This window comes from Pogonomyrmex barbatus, unplaced genomic scaffold (genome assembly GCF_055798465.1).
Source record: "Pogonomyrmex barbatus isolate J1 unplaced genomic scaffold, ASM5579846v1 scaffold1, whole genome shotgun sequence".
Classification (NCBI taxonomy): Eukaryota; Metazoa; Arthropoda; class Insecta; order Hymenoptera; family Formicidae; genus Pogonomyrmex; species Pogonomyrmex barbatus.
The window spans coordinates 8,774,452-8,789,287 of NW_028297098.1; the positions used below are offsets into that span (position 1 = coordinate 8,774,452).

A 14,836-nucleotide genomic window follows, 5' to 3' on the forward strand; every position below is an offset into this window, starting at 1 on the left:
GATACTGATTTGAGTAGGAGGTAAACTGAAAAGATCGAGCTCGCTCTTTAAACACTCGCTCGAGTAGGTATGAAGAAAGGACATATCTATATCTCTCAAATTTACAAAATGCGTCGGTTAAGCGAATATATCGGATACGGTGCGCTTTTTCCCGCTATTTCGTTGATGTTTCGTTGCCTTTTTAATTTTACCCGCTTTCCTCTTCGATGATTTTTTTTTTAATCGTTTTTTTCACGCCAATTTTCGATGATTTCTTTTTTTACCGGCTTGTCTGCGTTTACGAACCGCGCTTGTCCCGGATTTAACGGTGCGTGCGTCGTGTCCTCCAAAGGGAAACTGACCCGGTCGTATTTTCGTGGATGTTTTATATCCCAAGCCCTTCATCAAGTTACTTATATTTTCTTTGGCTTTTCTCTTAAGATTTCCGCCCGATTCCTTGAGCCGCGTTTTGACTGCTTCCCTGAACGGAGTGTTGTTTTCAACATCCTCTATCACGCCAATTCCGGCGCGTAAAGCTTCTTTCCGGACTGCGCGCATTTCCCTGCTTAGATAAGGAAGTACTCTTCTAAATAATCCTCCGAGGAAACTACTGATCCCATGACCGCGCTGATAGGCTGAACCGACGAAAATTCGCGGAATTCCGCCTCCCCTGCCCCCACTGTTTTGCATTTCGTAATACTCGTCATATTCCATGAAAACTTAGTTTTTTCTCAAAGCTTCGTAGACTTTCCACCGTGAATGGTAATTAACGGACGCGTCTAAAGTGTAATGTTGCTATCAGCGTTCCGGATACGAATGGTATTTTTTCTCCACGGTGATCTTTTATATCTATTTCAATTTTATGGAATTTTGTTTGACGCAAAGGAGTATATTGCAAAGTGGAGAAATATTTTACTAAATTCGTTCCGTGTAATTACATCCGGGTATTTCGGTTGGAACGATCCGAAGAAGCGGACTCCGCGTATCGCCGGTTATGTAAGGCTCGCAAATGTCGCAATAAACATATATTTTATCAGGGATACCGTACCATAGACTATAGGGTTCTGCAGTCCAGAAAGATACAGTGCGTCCACTACCGATAGCATAACCGAGTTTCAAAAACGGCGTTAATTCGTCGGAATTAGGTAACTTGTGACGGTAAATTGTGCCGGCATCATCGATGTTGATCTTTAATATTTGAAAAATATTAGCTGGCAGATTTATATAATGAACGAGAGTACAGTTGTCGTCACAATCGATGCTTATACGGACATTACCACTTGAATCTTTTCGTAGTTCGAAAGTAAAATGCGAATCGCTGCGTCTGCACTCTTTATTAATCGCGTAGATAAGATCCTCTGTATTTTCATAAACCCTTGTCTGTAAGTGCAATTCTTTCACCGTAAACTTATCATCGTTTTTCTCATCTTTTTCGCTCTTCAAATCAACAAATCTAATCTTATTATCGTTTTGACGTATGTGAAAAAGACTGGCGGGAAATTGAATCTCGCTAAGCGCGACTTCCCATTCCCCGAATAAATGTACGCCGTGAGATAATTGAGTGGTGAAAGAAGAGCATGTATTTCCCGGGAAATACTTCTTACTGCTATCGCTCGGAAGAACCATAAAAAATTGTTCTTCCTCCATCTTGGAGAAAAGTTAAACTCGAAGCGGGAATCCAACTGTCGAATTTATTGGGATATCCTTGCCAGCTAACTAGCAGCTGTTTATTAGCACCGCGTCCTCTGCTTTTTATCACGCGTTCGACGATAAACTCTTCCTCTCTCAAATTTTTTCTGACCCGTGCTAATTCTTGTTCATAAAAAATCCCATCGATGTGTTCACCCGATAAGTCGCACAATTCGTACACGCGGGGTCTTCGCCAATGAAGAATGCGACAAACTCGAAATATTTCCTCGCTTCACCGCGCTTCGTATCCTTTCTCGAAAGTGGCTTTTGCTCTACTGACACGAATGAGATCGTTAACATCGAATTTAGTCTTTTGTTCTACTACTTTCGACGCCGCCTTCTCTTACGCGCCTCTACGCCACTCCATATTTTCGCGTGCGATGCGAGCGAGATTTTCTCTCGTAACGGTCGCCGGTTGCCTGATGAACGAATGACGAGTGTGATTGTAAGCGCGCACGATATCTTGCAGCATTTCGATGTAACGCCGCGTATTTTTATGTGTAAAATAGCGCCACATTCGCTCTTTTAACGTTCTATTGAAGCGTTCAACGACGGCGGCTTTGACGTCCGGATTGCGAGTTACTCGATAACGTATGCCCCTTTCTTTTAAAAAATCTTGCATCGGTCGCGCGATAAATTCTTTACCCTTGTCGGTTTGCAAGTACACGGGTACTCGATCATCGCTTCTCGAGAGAATATTTTGGAAGGCGCTTGTCACGCAATTGCTCGTTTTATCCCGCAACGGTTCTACCCAGACAAATTTACTAAGTACGTCGATAATCATGAGAAGATAAGAAAATCCGTCGTTGTAACTTTTGAGATTACGGAGGTCGATCAAATCGGCCTCCCACAAATCGTCGATATTCGTCACGTTGTAACGCAATCGCTAAAATTTTCGTTTCGACGGAGCAGCGTGTACGCGTCTTGCGATTCGAGCCAGCGAGCTACTTTTTTACGAGAGAAATTCAGTTTAGCGGCACGCAATAAGTTATCCGATGCCGAATACCCCGCATAGTGCGCTGGATCGTAATACAAATTTTCAAGCCTGATCATTTCAATTCACTCCAATCGAGTAAGCGTCTCTTTCTTGCCTGTCGAGAATCTTTTGCGAAGGTTATAGGGATATCGTCTTTACGAAAACGCGGCGAAAGAAACAATGCGCATCTCGCTCGCTCTTCTTCTTCGGCCTTTTTGTCCCTTTCTCGTGCGTCGTACTCTTTTCCGCGTCGTCGCCGTCGACGTCGCCGACGTTGACGTAGAAAGTTTTCTCGGTATTTTCGGAGTGGAACTCGCTTGTGGTGATGATAATATCTTGACAAATGTGATTGCTAACAATTCCTTATTTCCTACGAGTACAGCCGGGGTGTTTGTCGTACGTAGTAATCGCGCAAACTGACCTCTTCCTATTGCTTTCACGATTTTTCTCTCGCGCATCGCGTCGTTTATCAGTTCCGTGATATTCGAATCTTTTATAACGTCACCATCGATAGTCACGATTCCTTCCTCGTCCCAAGTAATTCTCGCGGGTACTGCTTTATCGATCAAATGTTTCAAAAGTAAACGCGCCTTGGCGCGAAAACCTTTCGGCACCTTTTCTAATATTTTTTCGACGCTTTGCCGTTCGCGCTTACGCAGAGACTCGCCTCGTAGTATATTACTTACTTGTCCATCAAGATGCGAAAGTTTGCTCAATGCTTGTGATTCGCGCGCTGGTTCCGCCATGTCTCCCTCCTGCGCATCTGAATTGTTCTCATTGGCGGTGTTACGCGCCGAATTTTCCTTTTGCGCTTTATTAAAATGGAGATATCTCCAAAGTACTTCTTTAGACAATTTCCATTTCTCACTTACATCGCGCGGAGTGGGAGAATTAAGAATTTTGCTCGATATCAGAATCGAGCTGCGACAAAGGCGTTCCGGGTGTTTGTATGGAATTTAAATTTTCTCCATGTAAATTTTCTCGTCTCCGAATTCTGCCTCATGGAATTTTCCCTGATGCCTATTTCCGTTTGCTGCTGTTGTCGGAGACGATACTGCATTCTTTCGAGATTTTCCGTGGAAATCAAGACTATCTTTTTTGCCCTTTCCATAATTAGGTTTACTCGATCTCTCTCTCTCTCTCTCTCTCTCTCTCTCTCTCTCTCTCTTTCTCTCTCGCTGACTATTCGCCGATAATTTTCGAAAATAGGAACGAAAGTATAGGCCCTATGAGATAGGGTAAAAATCCGCCTCGCTGTAGTAATAGCTTTTTCTTACTTTTCCAATTACTGTCTTTTTTTGCTATGCGACGCAAAGATGCTTTATATTTGCTGAGACGATTTTTTTCAGAATGTTCGAGCGGGACGTTACCTTAAGAGTATTGAAAACGCACTCGCGGATACAACGAATGAATTTTTCATCCGCCTGACGTAAAAGAGGCGCGTTGATTTTTGTTCAAATAACACAGCGTTTTGAGAAGACAGATATTTTTCTTACCGATCGAACGTTCTGCGATTTTTCTCGCATTAACCGAGGATTCTCTTCTCTTCTTCATCACGAGGAAGTTGCGCGACTGTCGCAAGAGAATGCGAATACGATACTTTTATACGAAACTTCCGGAAAAGGGTCTGCGCGATACGTAAACGTAGTTCAGCGCATCATCGGGAAATATGCACGTGCGAAAACGATACTCGTCGGGAGTCGATTGTTTCAGATCAAGCAATAAATATCCGTGAGGTTGAGACGTGGCGTCGTGATACGCTTCCTCGAGGAACTTTGGATCGTTGGGATAGACTTGTCGAGCGAGATAGCGGATTTGCGCGCGATCTCGTGGATTTTTGAAAACCACAAAGTAATTCGCGTTGAGAGATATATCACGTTGTCCACGGCCCTGATGAAAGAGATTTTGCGTGATGAGAATTACGCTGAGATTCTTATGATGACTTCCCTTGGTAAACAGATCCACGATCGCTTCGCTCGAGGATGATTCTCTCATAAGATCGTCAATTATTATCAATTTTGCGCGCGTTGGATCGTTAGAATAATCTTCCGGACGCGGTAATCCCTCGTAAAATTCGATTGCGGAATCTCGAGTTTCGTATTGAAGTTGCTGATAAGCATCCTGCCATTCGGCGTAATAAAACAAAATTCTCTCAAAGTAGACATCTGCCATAGCGGATAAATGACGAAGAAATCTCTTTACAAAGATTGTTTTTCCATATCCCGTCGGTCCGCACACGATCGACGTCCACGGATGTTTCCAGCGTACATCCATTTCGCGAAATGAACGCCGTGCGCGTCGTACTTAGATTAATAAACAAAGGAACACTTGATTTTTTCTCAGAGAAATTTTTGAGATTAGCTTACTCGCGGAAGGGCCCCACCGCGGCGGAGATGTGCTCGCGCCAGCATCTTTGCATAACAAGCTCGTATTCGTCCGCGACAAGCCGCGCTCGTACGCTCGTGCGAGCGTCCACCGCGAGAGCACCGTCGCTTACGAGCTTGTACGCGGTGCTCCTCGAAAGCTAATTCAAGGCAGAGAAACTTACTCGCGGAAAAAATAATTGAATACTTATTATTACGGACGTAAAAATTTATAACTTTTTCTTTTACAAATTTAAAAATCGTAACTTATGCGATTATAATTTAGGATTATAATTTAAAAGATATTTTACAAAGTATTTTAATGATTCTCTATTATAAATTCAAAATATTTTCTATATAAAAAATTAGCGATAAAAGAAAGTTATAGGAAAATTATAGGAAAGTGGGAAAAAATTGGATTTAAAAATTTAATTTTACAAAATTTTTATTATACTTTTTCTTACGATTAGAGAAATAAATATTTTTTTTATATTTTTTCTTAATAACTAAACGCAAATTTACATTTTTAATTTTACATTTTCTAATCGAAACCGTATAATATACATTTTTCAAATTTCGCATTTTTTTCTTAAATTTAATACTAAAATAAACTATAACTAAAATAAAAATAATCTTAATTTTTACAAACATATTTATTCCGTATACATATTCTGTACATATTTACATTTGTGGGAAGACGGGGAAAATCCGAGCCTTAACCTAACTTAATTTTAAGTAAAATATTATATCATATAATCATAGGGATAAGAAAGAAGATTGTCGATAAATCTGCGTTTTAATAAAACTGGAGCACACGTTTTCACTTCGTTTCGCGTTATTACTTCGTGAAATGCGGTGCGGCGAATTGTTTTAAATCGCAGATTTATCTCTTCCTCCTCCTCTTTTTCCCTATTTAATAATAAATTATAAATACTCTTAAAATTAAGCAGCCTCGAGTTTTCAAAATTCAATTTAATCCCCTTTATCTTACATATTTCATATTTTCGTGCGTCCGGTGTACGTACCACGTACGCGTAAAATTTCGGTTCGCCAGAGACAAACGCCTCCATGAAGCTACCCCGTAACTCTCGAGTTCGTCGGTCATGTCACCCAAAAAATTACCTGTACGCGGTTCGTACTCCTCGGGATCACCGCTGCTCGTATATATACATGAATCCGTATCATAATATAATACGCGACTATCTAATTTTTCCAAATATTCGTATAATTTTAATCGCGCCTGTGCCGTCGTGTATGCCGCTATCACCACGTTAGTTATCGGTGAAGGTACTACCGCTTCGCTCTTTAATCGCCATGAAACGTATATCGCATCCTCGTTAATACACCAACTATCTCGTGTTCAGGACTCGACAGCAATTCGACGAAACGCTGAAGGGATCTTATTATTTCTGTATTCGGCAGGTTACTCCACTGGCCGAATTTCCCCCAAAACGAATTAAGGCAGAGTTTGACGACGGAGCGTAAGCCGGAATTACGTACGATGTTGTTTTTATCGAGAATGATACCTTCGGTTGCTTCATACTCCCTCAGGTAGCATTCTTTAGTAACATCGTCGTTGCATTCGCTCGGCCACCCACTCGCCTCTTGTTTCAGTTGTAAAAAAGTGTTGATGTATTCGGTAAACAACCCTCCCTGTCGCGTTTCGGAGTTATATAACGCGTAGATTTGTACTGCCAAATTTCGTCTACCCGCGTCACGAGATATCCTTTTTCGACTGCTTTGCGTAATTCGCAGGAGGACACCCATGTGCCCTCGAACTCACGCTCTGCAGGATCGTCGTGAGTGCACGCGTCGCGAGAAAATGATTCGCAACATGTACGGCAAAGAGCAAATAATAATTTACCGCGCACGCGGTACGGTAGTACAGGGTGGAAGAGATCACGTGGGGGGAGTACTCGGCAACATACGAGACCCTCGACCGGAGTAAAATTAAAATTTGGTGCGATTCCAATTAAATCGGCGCAATCCTCGCCCACATAAATATCCGGGTGACCAATTGGAAAAACTCCGGTCTTGAGTACATACGAGTACAGAGAACATACGTCTACGTACTGTATCTTCTCGGTGCCCGTAACCTCGTATCGAGTCGCGATATTGTCGGTGCGTCCGCCGAAAAATGCATCGCGAGGGTCGAGAGGTGGGATTTGCACCATGGGGTGCTTTTCGAGAAATTCTCGCATCTCTCGATTCTCGCGCATTTCTTCGTCGAAAACGCACTCCCATTTTTCTGTTAGGATATATCCTTGACGACGTAATCGCCAAGATGTTGCAACCGTTCGTTCGTAACGTGCGTCAAACGTGTCGTTAAAATTTTCGAGCATTTTATCACGATTTAATGGATAGCAAGACGGGCATCCGTGAAAAAAGCAACCGTGAAATTGCAAGACGTGACGCCGCGTCTCACCCCTATTCTCGCATTCGTAATATCCGTCGACGAGCATACCTTCCGCTAAACAATACTCACGTCCGCGTCCCGCGTGAATTATCCGATGTCCTAACTCACGTTCCTTCAAAATTAACCATTGCGTGCCTTTGTGCGACTGGTTATCTTTAAACCTGTATCCACTCGAAGGAATGATTCCTATTTCTCCTTCGCGCAAAAAGTTTTTCCGAAAAACTCTCATGCACGTTGAAGCGATAGTTGTACATTCCTCGAATGGATACACGTTTCCCCGCTGTAAGAATATTTTTCGGAAGGCCATGCATGCTCGACGAAGGATATCAACATCGGTGCGACAATACTCGAATATTTCACGTTGGAAATCAAATATTACATTTTTTCCTGACATTTCTGCGTGCCACGCGAGAAAACGTTCGCGTTCCTCTGTTCGCATGGTTTCGGGTGCGTAATAACGAACATCGGGTAGTGGACCGACATATGCTTGATTATCGACAGTATTAAATAAGTGCGGAAGGACACCTTTGTCACAAGTATCCGGTAACCCGAAGGCCTTCGGTAATTTTGACAAACGCATTGGCATATAATTAACACTGTCGATAAATTTCGTGCGACTCACTGTTAGAACCATAATTTTTGTACCGTTTAAAATTACACGAGGTTCTAATCCGGAATAATTTTCTACAATGTGCCGAAGGATAAACTGCGCGTCGAACGATTTCGCGTTATGCGCTATGCAAATAATACGTGTAAAATGTTTTGTAGAACGTGTTGCGAATTCGATAAATTGTTTTACCGGATCTTGGCGAAAAACAAATTCGCGTACTCCGCACCACTCGCATCGCACCGACAAATCATTTATCTCCGCGCACGAATCGCAAATCTGTTGCACGACACACAGAGTCGGGACGTGAATTTTTATTTCGGTTCCCTCAAGTGATTGGTCTTGACGTATCTCAAAATCATAAAACACGAATGCCACTCGTCCCTTTTTGCATTTTCGCTCACCTGAGTTATTCTGCTCGCTCTCTCTCGCAAATACAGAAGAATCCTCGCCGCACTCAACAACGAAGGATCTGTCTTCGCGAGAGAGAGGCTGCATGTAACAAGATGGTTTACGGGTTTTTGCAAACTGCAGATTTTACAAAAAGAAACGCCGCATTCGTGTTTTTTTGTCGTTTTTACAACCCGCCCGCATCCTTCGCAGAGACGAATGGTGTTACAAACGCTCGTCGGAGTTTTACCATCATACGACTTTGTCACGCGATGATGTTCGAAGCATGCGTTTCCGAAGAACGAAGTCTCACACCTAACGAATTCCACGATTTCGCATTGATCGCACGGCGGCACGTTGTTATAACAGAACACTTATTCGAACAGCGATGACCCCTTTCCTCACGATACCCGATATTACATGAAATACAATACCCCCCCTCTACTCCCCGCGGCTGCTTTTAAATTTAAAATTGGGCTATAATGTCGATGTTGCTCGTGATATATAATATTTAGACGATATAAAGGTTCGCGTTCTAGAGAGGCGAGTACCGTGCTTCCGTCAAATAAGGATTTCTCGCCGCGTCCAAAAGTAGTAGAATTATAAACAACAATAGCTATATCAGATGCGGCGAGAAAGCGTTGGAAACATTCTATTTCCCGAATCCCGCAACCCTCCGGTGAAATGGTGACACCAGCTCTCCTCGTCAAATCCAACGCGAGTTCGCGTTGTAACGAGGAATTCTGATGTCTTACCACAGTCCACCGCTCGTGAAGTTCCCCCGCACGCAACGTACCACGTTCGTGATAAATTTGCGCGGTTACGAGAGAGCGGGGAAAACATAAATTATCGGAATTGGAGATTGATAAAATCGAACGTTTCGCAACGTCTTCCCGTGTGAGTTTATTTGAAATGCGTCCGCGACCTCTGGATGCCGCGACATTGAAAACGCGTACGTTAAAATCTCGCGCGATATCGAGACCTCCGGCACTTTGCGTTACTGAACTCACAAGGCGCCAAATGTCCTCGCGAGTTAAGTCGCGTGCCGGTCGAAACGATAATCCCGCGAGGCCGTGCGTTAAATCCTCCGAATCAAATGAAAATCCCACGTAATCGTGCGGTTCGGAGGTATGTAACGCGTAGGCATAAATTTCGGCGAACGCGTTTTCAAGCCAGTTATACCGGCTCCTTCGGGTAGCGGACGCAAACGGAATATCGCCTCTCTTCCTAATATTGCAAAATTTCTAAACCGGCGCGAATTTTCCCGATTAATATTAAATGATTAAAATTTCTAATCTCCCCGCCACGTGCTTGTTCTCTTTCCTCCTCCTCTTCCACTTGTCCTCCTTCTTCTTCCTCTTCTTCCACTTGTCCTCCTTCCTCAGCTGCCTCCTCCTTCTCTTCTTCCTCTTCCTCTTCTCTTTCTTCGCCTGCTGTTTCCTGCTCCTCCTCCACCTCCCCCTCCACCAAATTTTCTTGAGCAGTAAGTCCTCCTCCACGCTGCTGCTCTTCGATGTTCGCTTCTGTACAAAAGTTACAAAAATTAGAATTTTATAGAAAATACTTCAAGTTTTCTTAGAATATTATGTTCGTATTTAATTTGATAAACATACATGTTTTTCTGAGGTAACGTCTTTTATCGTCGGCTCCTTCTCACGTAGAGAATAGGACTGGGAGGTATTCCTATTAAAAATTCAATAATTTAAAATTAAATACGAACATAAATCGAGAAATTAAGATGAAAAGGAATATATACCAGGCGGTGTTTCTCTAATTTCCTCTTCGCTTTGTTCAGATTCTTCCTCACGTTCCTCCATCTCCTCTTCCTCCCCCTCCTCTTCCTCCTCATCCTCCCTCTCCTCTTCCTCTTCTTTTTCCTGCACTTCTTCTTCTTCCCCTTCTTCCTCGCTCCAGATTCTCTCCTCTGGGATTATAGGGGAGTACATATGTTCGTATTCTAAGAAAAATATATCGTAAATTTTTATTTTTGATATTAATATTATGTCTTTTGATTAATAAAAATATTATGTACTTTAATTAATTAATATTTTTTCTCTAACAACTTACCAGGTGAAAACACACGCTGATCGGGAGTACTTACTGCCGTATCTAAAAACAGAGTTGTATTAAGATTTTCTACCTTTTATCATTTGTTTTAAAGATTATTTATTTAAAATGTAAACCTACCAGATGATAATTAAATAATTTCCGGAGGCGCCTCTTCCTCCTCCTCCTCCTCCTCCAATTCCTGTGTAGGTAAAATACGAGCCCTTCCTAAAAACATTTAATATTTTAATCTTAGAAAATGGTAAAAATTACATTTTAACATTCTTCCTGGCTAGTTTTTAGCGAAATTACTTACGTGCTGGTCCTGCTTCTGGCTCGTCCTCCGCGCGTCGTCTCCGAATCTGGATGAGCGGATACACTATCGCTGTGGCTTTTTGACGCGCATTTCTTGCTACAATTTATTATTAAAAATTAGCTAAATCGCGAGTTCGATATATGAGTTATTTTTATAGAAATAATAGAGAGCAACTTACCGTTAAGGAAATGAGAGAGGAGATTTTGGATGTGTCCACCCACATCCTCCTCTTCGTGTCCAACCGCGCATCGCGTTTCGATTATTTCTCCGGAGTAAACGCTCGTCGCCAGCGAAGTAACCCAGTTGATATAGCACCCCCAATATCGTATCCGAACATTCGCACGAAAAACGTGTAAAAAGTAAATAATTAGCATCGAGCGAAACGTTTGATATTTTAAACAAAAATTTATCCGCGTTTATGCGGATATCCAACTTCGATGCTAACTTTATGATTTTTTTAATAATTACACTAGTCATTTTTCACGCAAAATATCACGAACACAAACTTTTAAATACCACACGACAAAACCGTAATAGAAACACAGAAGAGTTCAACTCGGAAATAGATTTCCAATAGCGCTAGACGCACTATTTATAGGGAAAATCTTTTCCAAAAGTGATTTATAAAAAAATTATAGAATTATCCCGTAGTTTCGAGGAGAACGCGAGGGTGAAAATGTTATTTTGGCCTAAGTAATAAATTATTTTTTCTTGAAAAATTTATATTTCTTGTAGCTTGACCCTGTTTCGTTTTTTTTTTGTTTACTAACGGCGTATAAACGGCGCCAGATATATAGCACGTCCAAATAAATAGTTATTTAAATTTTTCGGAAGGAAAGTTCTCGCTTTTTCATTTAACAAATTAAACATTAACAAATTTTAAACATTTATAAAATATTACTTACTCGTACTTCTATTGTATATTTCGATACTTTCTTCTTTTTCTTGAAATAGTCTCTGCATTTTACGATGATTTTACGATGATTTTTAAATTTTCTCATCTAATACCCTGACACGTTCGAACGTGATCGAACCTGTAATATTCGCTTTATTCGAGAAAATTCTTTCCTTGAAAAAGAGCAACGTAAAATTATAGTTTATTCGAATGTTCAATAATTTATTTATTTAAAATTTTTCTCATCTAACATCGAAAATTCTCGTGTGTTCGAACATGATCGAATCTGTAATAATTCTGTTATTCGAGGAAAGTTTTTCCTTGAAAACAAGCAGAGACAAAGCGAAAATACGCGTTTCTTCTAGAATCTTCTAGAATCGGTTTAACTGTATATTATTTATAAATCGTACTTTTTTATTTATTTCAAAAGAGGGGATGATGCGATATAGGTAGGTAATATACCGCTACACTACTTCATTCGAGTAACGACATTCGAAGCGTCTACTTTGAAAATATTTCTCCGAGTTTTCGTTTGTTAAAAGTGGAAATTTTGTTCAAAATTCTCTCATCGTGTAATATGGCCGGACAACAAGAAACTGCGAATCCCACTAAACTAGAAAATATTCGCAAGATATTTAAGAACTGTGTGCAAAATGTGGAACAAAATTTGCTACTTTCTACGACGTATCCTCTCAATACCTCTCATACCTCTCAATACCTCTCATACGAAGAAATTACACGTAGGATTAAAATTATCTAAAGAAAAGATCTTCGAGCCTGTCGTTAAATTGAGTGGTAATTCTGCAGAAGGAATCAGCTTTGATGGGAACACGTGGCAACAATTTCAAGACAGTATTCGGTACATGAGCGCATACTTTAACGGAAGCAGCAAAAGCAAAGTAAATCCCATCACATTTGCAAACATATTCATCAACTTCACCTCTGCTTACGGTGCGAAAGCTGTATTGGTGACGTATAAGGAAAATGAAAATTTTCCTAAAAAAAACAATACCGGAAATACGCAAGCAGATTCGAAAACGGTGGAACAACCTCCGTCGAAAAAAAGGAAAACTTATTCCGTTGCAGTTGTAATGCAACAAGCTACTTTTCAAGGGATGGAGAATATCGTCAAATGTGTCGATGCTCGTATAAACCATCTAGCATCCGTCGTCGATACTTAACGAGTGCGCACGTTATTTGATCAAAGAGATAGAACTATGTCTACCTAACAATTACATCGACGCCGATATTATCAAACTCACCGTCCGAGGCAACCAAAGGATATCGAACTTGCTGTGAGAACGCAAATAAATAATTTACCATTTTTGGATACATATTTTGATACTGTATTTTTAGAATTAATTATATTAAAATTTAAAGAAATTACTACTATAATTTTATTGAATCGTGAGTTATAATTTTCATATAATATTCGTATATTTAATTTTGTAACAAGAAGAATAACTCTGTAACAAAACATATTCATATATGCGAAAAATAAATTCGACTTATATTTGGTAACATAAATTCAAATTTACGTCGTTTCTTCATCTCTCCCTTTATCCTAAATTTTTCACAACTCTTCCTTTTTGAAAGTCATTTACGCGGGCCTGCGCGAGCGTGTTTTTCTATTGTCTTCTAGTACCTCTATGCTTTCCTGACCCACACGTTTCTCTCTCTCTCTCTCTCTCTCTCTCTCTCCCTTCAGTATGCCTGCATAGTTATCGTCACATCGAAAGAAAATTTTTTCAGCCCGCGTGTTTGTGGATAGGATAAAATCCTCGTATAACTCTAAGTTCGTCGTCGTCGTCGTCATCAGAAACCTTTAGTGTGAACCTGTCCGTTCCCGTTTTCCTCCGGCCAAATACTGTACGAGCTGGTAAATAATGGTTATTACACTCCGAAAATCTCATGTCTTCAAAACCTATATCCACTCGTAACCTATATTTCCCCCATACAAAAAATGTCAAACGAGTCGAGAAATTTATCTAAATTCACCGACTATGAGGCGCCGAGAAACCTTTCGCCCTAAGAAAAACGGGATTCTTCATATCCCATATACAACCAGTAAAATTCCACAAAAAATCGGTTTTTTTCTCTTCGCTCCATCCCACGTGAACAAAAAATCGCATTCCATTCTCGACAAGTATATTCCTTTTACAGTCCCGCCATATTTCTTTTCGCAGTCGCCATTTTGTTTTCAGACTCCGATCGGTCTCAGACGCTTTCTCACCCTTCCCCTTCCCTCATCTAGCATTTCGACAACCAATCGCACATGGGGCACTATGGGTAGAGCCAATCACGCGTCGGGCAGCTACGGAGCCAACCAATCAGAACACTCCCACTAATTACCTAATTATCATCTCCCATCCCCACCGACCAATCAGAACGCTCCATTTCCACGTGGCTGCCAGTTTTTGACCGGGGGCCACGCCCCTAACGCCAGTGGGAAGGTGGTAGGGGTTTGTTTTGACGCGCCATAGTGCCCCACTTACTACTCAAGAGGGTTAAATTATTAACGAATAAATGGATTTATCGTTAAAATAATCATTTAATTAATTAAAGTGAAACGAACAAAGTACAAAATTAAAACACAAAATATTTAACATAAAGGAAAAATGATACCCATAGTGATTATTCAGTAGATAATGTTAACGGTTAATATTATTTCGAATGGGCGCATGAGAGTGGAATAAAATTGCATATAAGTGTAGCACGCGGATGTTACAAAAGGAGTACTTCGTCGGGCATGGCAGTTCGGTAAGACTCTACGTTAAAATATTTAGGGCCATGCTTTTTACAATATAAGTAAATAAACAAGAAAATAATAGAATAATTTAAACAAATAATTATGTAAGTGTAAATAATAATTATGTAAGTGTAAAAGTGTTAAACCTTAAGCACGGTAGGCTCAGAAAGATAAGTAAGGGGAAGGGGAGCAAGGGGAAACAATCGGTATTTAAGTAATGATGGATAGATCATATTAATCCATGCGACTTACTACTGTGATGATAACAAGAAATGTCATTACAGATAGATCGACTAGAGGCAAGCGGGACCAGCGGCCAGCGGTTCTCCTGGGATCTCACAGCAGAGTAGAAAGAAGCACGGGAGCACAAAAGAAACACTCTGATTCGAATTTAATAAAATGAAGATTAA

The 14,836-nt window shown here is 40.8% G+C and overlaps 1 protein-coding gene across 1 annotated transcript; it reads right to left on the reverse strand.

Annotated features, from left to right (window-relative positions):
- Window positions 1-4,217: 4,217 nt before the first annotated feature.
- On the reverse strand, window positions 4,218-5,148 carry LOC148938022 (uncharacterized). Its single transcript, XM_089080753.1, has one exon. The coding sequence runs from the start codon at window positions 4,916-4,918 to the stop codon at window positions 4,247-4,249; it is 672 nt and encodes a 223-aa protein (XP_088936879.1). The 5' UTR covers window positions 4,919-5,148; the 3' UTR covers window positions 4,218-4,246.
- Window positions 5,149-14,836: the final 9,688 nt, after the last annotated feature.

Coding starts and splice junctions, on each gene's coding strand:
- LOC148938022 (XM_089080753.1), bottom strand. CDS start 4,918: ATGGATGTACGCTGGAAACATCCGTGGACGTCGATCGTGTGCGGACCG.